Here is a 7,836-nt window from a genome sequence, read left to right on the forward strand (position 1 = left end):
AAAGGAAACAAGTGTAGGTATGTGTGTCATAAAGACATACCCTTTATAAAGAAATGCAAATTAGAGAATTCTCTAAACAGGAATTAGACTCCCAAAGGGACGCAAGCCACTTCTCTGTGCACAAATGCTTTAAATGGTACTATTCAGAATACATAGTGTATACATATATAAAACATTTATAAAATGCTAAAATTAAATATTTAATACAAATTATTTGAAAAAAAAGTGTTTGTATTGGGAGTGTTTATAGATTTTGCATTTTTAGTATATACAGTATATAAATATATATATATATATATTTTCAATTAATTTGCCCACATTTGACATGTGAAAATTAGCATAACAGAGACATCTCATTTTAGCGAACCAAAACTAAATAAAACAGGTAAAAATAGAAGTATGGAATTAAGGATAGATGGGATGGGGGAAAGGCAAACCATGTTAGGGAGAAAACAACAAAACTATACACCAAAAAAAGGGGAAAAAATAAAAACATAAAACCAACACAAAGTGGGTGGAGGTGCCTTACCAGTTTTAGGTGTCAAACTCAAATCTGTGTCAGAAGAGGAGGACTGTCGGCTGTAGGACTTGGAAGGTGAAAAGGAATAGGTTTGGTTTTTCAGTGGGGTGGAGGGTCCTGATGAATGAGTATTAGGGTTGGGGTCTTCACTGAAGGGAGCCCTGCCAGAAGAAGGTGGAAACACATTCAGTAACGCTGTGCTAATGGACGCCAGCAAGACTGGAATGACCCGTGGTGGAAAAGGAGGTGGAGTGGAGCAGGGGTCACCCGAGAGCTGTGTGTGGGGGCTGGGGAGGAGGCCAGAGGGTGGCGGCTCGCTACGGAGAAATCTGGTCAGGGATGATGGCTGAGAGTCAGGCGAGTGTCAGAAAATAAAGCAAGCACATGGACATACACTTTAAATACACCCCCAAAAAAATAAAATGGAACTCAAGCGCAGCAAAATAAATTCAAAGACTGAAATTGAGCGAGTTAACGATAAAAAAAAGCATTGTTTTCACAGCTAAACAAAGCAAAAGAAACGTGATGGTAATGACTCCTCTGCCCTGAAGTTGGTGCCAAAAAATAAACAAGTCACAGCAAAGGAAAACAAACAAAAAATACAGTAAATGTGGAGAAAAAAAAGATACATTTGGATGAAACTGTTTTGATCCGAAAAAATAAAAACAAAAATAAATTAGTTGAAGGAAAACACAAAAAAACCAAAGGCGGTGATGTGTGACCTGCCCTGATCAGGCTCTGATCAGAGGAGGAATGCTTTGGGAGCTGAAAGCTTTCGAGCTGTTGATGTCAAAACCCTCCACGGCTGGTGGGAGCAGAGATGCATGGTACCTGCCTACACTGCCTGCCTGGCTTTAGATTCTGACCCCTGTTCTCAAGGCCCGTCTCTCCCCAGCTCCTGAGCCTATGCAGTCTCATACCAGTGTAGATGAGAGTAGGAACAGACACAGAGAAGTTCTGAGTTAGTCGTGAGCCGGTAGCAGTGTGAATTGGGCTGTTGTTGGTGGAGCGACATCCGTGGCTGGGCGGGTGAGCCAGTGGAGACCTGAGACAATTGGCAGCCAAAGAAGGAGAAAGAAAGAAAAACAGTACAGACAGAGATTTTGCAGCGAAGAAAAGTGATTTTCTTTTTTTCCCCCAATCAACTACTACTCCTCCAGGCAGCTGCAAGTCAGCAGCCAGCAGTGCACCCTGAAATTCGGCTGTGTACACAGCAGATGATGGAAGCAAATAAGCAACATGCAGAGTCCGCAGCAGTTATGTTTGAAAGAAGAAGTGTCCCATATAATGTTTTTCATCTTAGCACTAAGTGTCACCTGGAATGACACTTCATGCTGTTTAGATTTCATATAAGGACATGATTCTGCCGAGTAAATGCCCATGTTAAATCACTTTCAAATTACTTCTGTTCATTTATCTTAATAACAATGTTTAAATAATGCTAATGGGGAAGAATCAATTATTTGTTTTGATTCACTTTATGCTCTGTGATTATGTATAGATAATGCTTATAGGAAGAAGCTTCAACTAAATTCAGACAGTAACATTATTATTTTAAATAGCAACAGTAGAAAAAAAGGCAGATGTTTTTCATTATTGTGGAACTTCTATCTACTCCTATCAAGATAAATGATGATAAAATGAAGAATTCCCTTTCCAGAAAAGAGGTCTGTTCAGGGCATGCATTTTACTTGCAAACTGAAATGTTTTTCACTGTTCAGTTTCTAGAGTTAACATTTTTACTTTTTGAATAGTTGCATACCAGAATACAAGCTAGCACTACTGCAAACTGAATTAATCTGTCTAATATTATTTTTTCAGTCAAATCACAGTCATATTTTACTGCTTCACCCAGCCGACCATTTTTAAACGTTACAAATAATTCTTCAATCTGTTAACTGTTAATCATGCAGCAGTCATGATAATTTTGCCCCATAATCAGAACTCAGTTTCTTTTTAATCCTCCTCGTGGGGGCCGACTCGGCAGAATCTGATAAAGTTGTACATGTTTAATACCACATTGCTGTATGCCTTGTGTATTGCATATTACAAAGAACTATAAATCCAATATACAATTAAGAAATGATACTATGCCTGTAAAATGAGTGTGGATGGATTCACCTCATAACCCCTGAGAAAATGAACTCAATTGTTTTAATCATACTCAGTTTCAAGCCCTCTATACATACATAATGGGACATTAAGCACAGATCAAAAAAATATTTTTCAATTAAACAGCAGTGCCTGATTAGTACTAAACATGTATGTATTCAAATCAGCTTAAGAATAGGTGACCATGGTCCTTGCAGTGGAGTCCAATCTCTGGTAAAGCGGTTTAATTCGAGTATTTAAACCTCTAAAGACTGTTTAGTAAGTAATCATATCATTTTCATTGTTTAAAATGCACAGAAATGACCTTATAGGACAATAAAGGGCATTGTTATTCAAAAATAAAAATAAAGGAAAATAATAAAGATATATACATGTATTTCACATTTAAAATATATTAACTATTATATTTGATTATGCAACAACACATTCCATGTTGTTTTTTTCACCTTAACCTTCATAGATCAGGCTAAGAAATATTTTTGTAAAGAATATATTATTCACATCCGTAAAAGGAAATCTGAAGGCTTACTATTGCGCCTTCTTTTGGGGAAAATGCAAGATAAATACAACCTCTATGAGTTAGGGACATGGTTGAGCAAGCACAACATTACCAGACTTAGTTGTGAAGTTCACCAAACATAAACAGTGAATTATTGCACCGTTACTGAACATTACTTCAGACATATTGAATTTTTTATATAAACTACTTAATTTAGTTTTGCTCCTTCAGTGTGGTTTTGCCTCACAACATCTATAAACTGTTAACTCCAAAATGTAATGTTTAACAAATCTGTAATGACCAGTTTGTGAGTGTTAGGCTGCTGGCCATATTTTGAACATTCAACTTGGAATGCTGTTACCGCAATAACAAAGAAAACTGTAAAAAATAAGATGTGCTTTTTAAAGTCGAATCTTTAACTTATGGGGGGGGGAGAACATACTATTTATTTCAAGATGAAGCGATATCTTAATTAGTGTTTATATATTACTATATATTGTCATCCTTCCAAAACACTTTTCCAGAACACTGTGTCAGAATTCGAGGCCTGCTCCGAAATCTGGTTCACGCCACTGAAAAATAACGTGTCCAGGCAGATACAAATTATGAGGCAAGAATCATGCAGGAAAAAGCCAAGCGTGCGGCAACACCCAAGGGCCAGGAACAGCGGGTCAGGGAAAGGTATGTTTGTGTGGAGCAGGTACAAAGCCCTTTTCTCAGTATGCTCCTTTACAAAGGCGGGAAAGGAAAATGGAGTGACTTAGAAAAGATTACAACAGAAACTCATAATAGACCAGAATGCAATTTACCCAGTAAGACAATTTATAGTCTGGGTTTTCATATGATGGGTTTTCTTTATAAAGACATTTTATAAAAAAAGAAAATATCTGCAATATTTATATTTTCCAATTCATAATTGGGAATAAGTGGTTTATGCGATTTAACTGATACATGTCTGATCCTTTAGGATTTTAATTTCCATTGAAAGGAGCACACACCCAAGACATACAGTACTCAGTTTTCATGCAGGAGTACAAATCCCTTCTGCTTTATACTTACTCTTTCATGTCTTTGGATGGGGAATTGCATGCAGGTAGGAGAGCTGCAGAAGGGTTACTTAGTTTATCCAGAGTACAGGCGGTACCAATGGCTCGCACCACCAGCCCTGACTCCCCCTCCAGGTCAAAACACTGCAGGTAGCCCACCACCGCGTTGCCTCCCATTTCCAGCACCTTCAAACCGATCTTCCTCTGAAGTTCACCTGGGGAATAATGTTCAAAATCAGTCCAGCACGGTAGCAAAACAATCACACTAATGATGGTGTAAGCATTGGGCATTAATACAAATCTATAAGTATTCCCCTAGTTGTGTTTAACAAGGCTGATCAAGTGAAGAGCGCTATAGTACCAGACATCAGGGAGATGAGTCTCTGGCGGGCTTCGTTCGACGCTCTGGGGGTCCGGATCCTGTCTATCCATTGGTACTCTGGGTCTTCGTTGACCACCAGCTCTTCCACAAATCCATGCACTATCACTGCTCTGTAGCACCGTGGGATGGAAGTAGCTAAACAAAGAAAATAAAAAAAACACACAAATGATGTTGCCGTATTACTAAACTAGTAAAGCTCTAAAACAACAAAAACTATTAACTGTAATTCAGTATATGTATAATGCTAGTGTGTGTACTTGCCAGCAATAGCTCGAAATGAAAAAGTATTCAACAACAATATTTACATGTAGGATGACTCTGGGAAAATAGTAATTGGCATTAGTTATCCTCTTATTAAATTATATTGGAAAATGGAAATACAACCTCCTAACAAACATTATATATGAGTCTACCACTCAGAAAATCCTACTGGAAATTAAATGCATTCAAAAAAAAAAACTTACTGCAGAAGAATTTGACTCCACATGATGATTGTCTAAAGCGATTTAAATCATTGAATAGATCCACCTTCACTAGGACATTAATTTCTCCACGTATTCCTGTAGAGAAATGAGAAAATAAAATGTCACAGACCAAGTCCCTTCTGTTCAGGAATGTAATGTCATCGGCCTTATTTGAGGGGCGTGTTGTCTGCTTTTGGCATCAGGTTGCCTCCACAACAACATCACATCTATCGATGCTCCCAGAAGCACACCTCCCTTCATTCAATGACTACAAGCCCTGCTGGATGGTAAAGTCATATGTGGGAGAGTTTAAAGACTGATGCAACCGCACAACTTATTTTAGTACACTTTTAATACAATCTGCAATAAGCGTGCCTGAGCAGTGTATACTGCTCTTGGTATGTGTATAAGACAATAAGACATATGCATGCTTTATTATATATTGAGAGGAAAATAAAAATAGCGTACCATGTATAGTGTCATAAATAGGGAACCACCCAGAGATCACAGTTGCAGCTTCACTGGATAGCAGAGGATCAATATCTATATAGACCTTGCCAATTGCATCATTAGCACTATAGGTGTCGTGGTCCAAAACAGTGATCTGTAACGGCTCATCCTGCAAGTCTTCATCATCCACCTGGTATTAGAAAAGAATAGGCCATTACTCATTGATGATGTATTTAACATAGTTATCTAAAGCGATATGCAAAGACTGTAGACATATTTTATTGTGTGTTTTGTTATTATCTCCATGTTGTAGTCTCTTACAGGACATATGCTCAGAACAGCATATGTTTTTACAACAAAATATAACAAAAACAGAAAGATTTTATTTATTTTAATACTGATTAAATTCTGTCTATGCACATAATCCTTCTTTGACACAAAATTCGCTTTTTGACATACTTACCTCAAACTTAAACCACTCTGAGTTCCACTGGGGATTGAGAGATTTGGGGTATACATCAGTTTTAAATGTTGTGTTGCCAAATTTCACCTGGAAGGAACAATTTGCCAAATTATATCTGCACATTAAAAGAAATCTCCAATATAAATTAAACTTTGTAAAGTGAGTGTATTTATTCAAGGGATTGATTGTAGTGCTAAATTATAACTAGACTGATCTTAATCATAACAGATGCAATTCCACTTGTCCATACTGCCACAGGGCTGAGCCAGCTTACAGTTTGAGAGGTACCAAAAATCGCACTTTATGGCACAACATTGGTGTATTTTTACTGACGGCACTATCCTTAATACCAATAGAGCAGCATGTTTAAAATCTCATTACAAAACCACATTAGACCAAAGCTGTGCGAAACACATGCATATGAAAATGAAGACAAATAGAAGAAAACTTTTCATCATAAACGAGTATAATTGCTTTTTATTGCACGTTATTAAATACAAGTATTGTGGCAGTAGGCACAGTTCAAAGCCCATCAGACTTAAGCTTGCCATCTGCCTTACTCCGAGCACTACGGCAAGCCCATCCAGACATACACGTACCTGTCCATGTAACACCATCATTTAGCCTGAGCAACTGAAATGTGTCGCACAACATATGGCCCGATTAAAACTCACATGTAAAAGCAGCTAAAGGAATACGTTTTGCCTTGATCATTTGCACTGGATTCAAATGTTGCATTCAAATATTACAGACTCATGTCTAGTGTAGTGTAATTAAGGCACAAGTGTGACATTTTCAGATTTCGTACGCACCTCTACAAAAGCATCAGTCAGGTCACTGGCCCGGTCCATGACAGGCAAATGCCGCCCAGCAACAATCCTGACCTTCAGCTTCCCCGGCATGGCTACACCTAGACAAATACATAAATACACCACACAGTGCCTGGTAAGGTTACGCAAGATAATAATAATATAGGCGAGTCTACGTGATGGCTAACGCTGCGCAGTCAGTGTGCAAACCCAGGCTAGTGAGTCAAAACACTCATAACAGCTGCTTTTGACAGCAAACACAATGCCTTCCAGCGATATATAGATTATTATTATTATTATATAAAATGGCAAGCGTATTATATAAAATGATAAAACAAATACACTCATGCTGCATATCTATGTAACGTAGCGCACACTCAGCACTAGCACACTGTCACGTTGGTTGCTCCATCACAGCACACACAGCAAACAGGCCTCTGTCACAACACGTCTCCGATACGTCGCGACAAACCCAGGCAGTGGCAACAGTGAACAACAGGGTCGTGCCCGGGAGGTACAGCAGTTACATACCTGGTACTATGTTACAAACACTTGCCGCAAGATGAGGGATTTCAATCTGACATTACTGACGGTGCAGCAGCTCGACCTCCTCTTCTTGCCCATACCATGAAATACGGGCGACCGCTCCCCGGCTCTGCGACGGCGTGCCTGTGTCTGCAACGTGTGTTTACATCGCAGTGTGTTATTCGGGTAATACAAGTCCACAGCGCTCGGGAGTTAATCTTTCGTCCGCCTGTGTGCAATTCATGTATCCCACTCAAATATACGCCTACACCAACAACACATAGGCGACACTGAAAGTCACTCAAAAGCACCACTTCCGGGTGGTGACGATCTACTTCCGGGTCATGTGTAGGTGCCTCGGTTCACCGTGATTGCATGCATATTCATTTTTTAATCCAGACCAGTTTTAATTGTATATTTAGACGTGCATTCTAGAATATCTGGAAGCCAATATTACTATTATTATTAGGATGATGATGATGATGATATATATATATATATATATATATTTTTAATTGTGCCTGCAACCTGAACAATGACATAATCACAATTTAAAACCTATTACA

General features: G+C 38.6%; 1 protein-coding gene across 10 annotated transcripts in view; it reads right to left on the reverse strand.

Annotated features, from left to right (window-relative positions):
* Positions 1-7,581, reverse strand: part of c2cd5 (C2 calcium dependent domain containing 5) — a 33,819-nt gene extending 26,238 nt beyond the window's left edge. For 3 of the 10 annotated variants that reach the window (XM_066723953.1, XM_066723950.1, XM_066723949.1), the window contains exons 1-8: positions 7,277-7,581; positions 6,749-6,846; positions 5,937-6,023; positions 5,492-5,663; positions 5,024-5,119; positions 4,539-4,694; positions 4,191-4,392; positions 530-681 (exon numbers count right to left, since the gene is read on the reverse strand). In XM_066723953.1, the coding sequence (XP_066580050.1) occupies positions 530-681; positions 4,191-4,392; positions 4,539-4,694; positions 5,024-5,119; positions 5,492-5,663; positions 5,937-6,023; positions 6,749-6,838 (955 nt within the window). In that variant the 5' untranslated portion in view covers positions 6,839-6,846; positions 7,277-7,581. Of the gene's footprint in view, positions 1-529; positions 682-1,440; positions 1,566-4,190; positions 4,393-4,538; positions 4,695-5,023; positions 5,120-5,491; positions 5,664-5,936; positions 6,024-6,748; positions 6,847-7,276 lie in introns of all 10 variants that reach the window. The other 7 variants (XM_066723955.1, XM_066723951.1, XM_066723954.1 and 4 more) reach the window with 3 other exon arrangements.
* Between the last annotated feature and the right edge of the window lie 255 nt (positions 7,582-7,836).

This window comes from Amia ocellicauda, chromosome 15, assembly GCF_036373705.1.
Source record: "Amia ocellicauda isolate fAmiCal2 chromosome 15, fAmiCal2.hap1, whole genome shotgun sequence".
Lineage (NCBI taxonomy): Eukaryota > Metazoa > Chordata > Actinopteri > Amiiformes > Amiidae > Amia > Amia ocellicauda.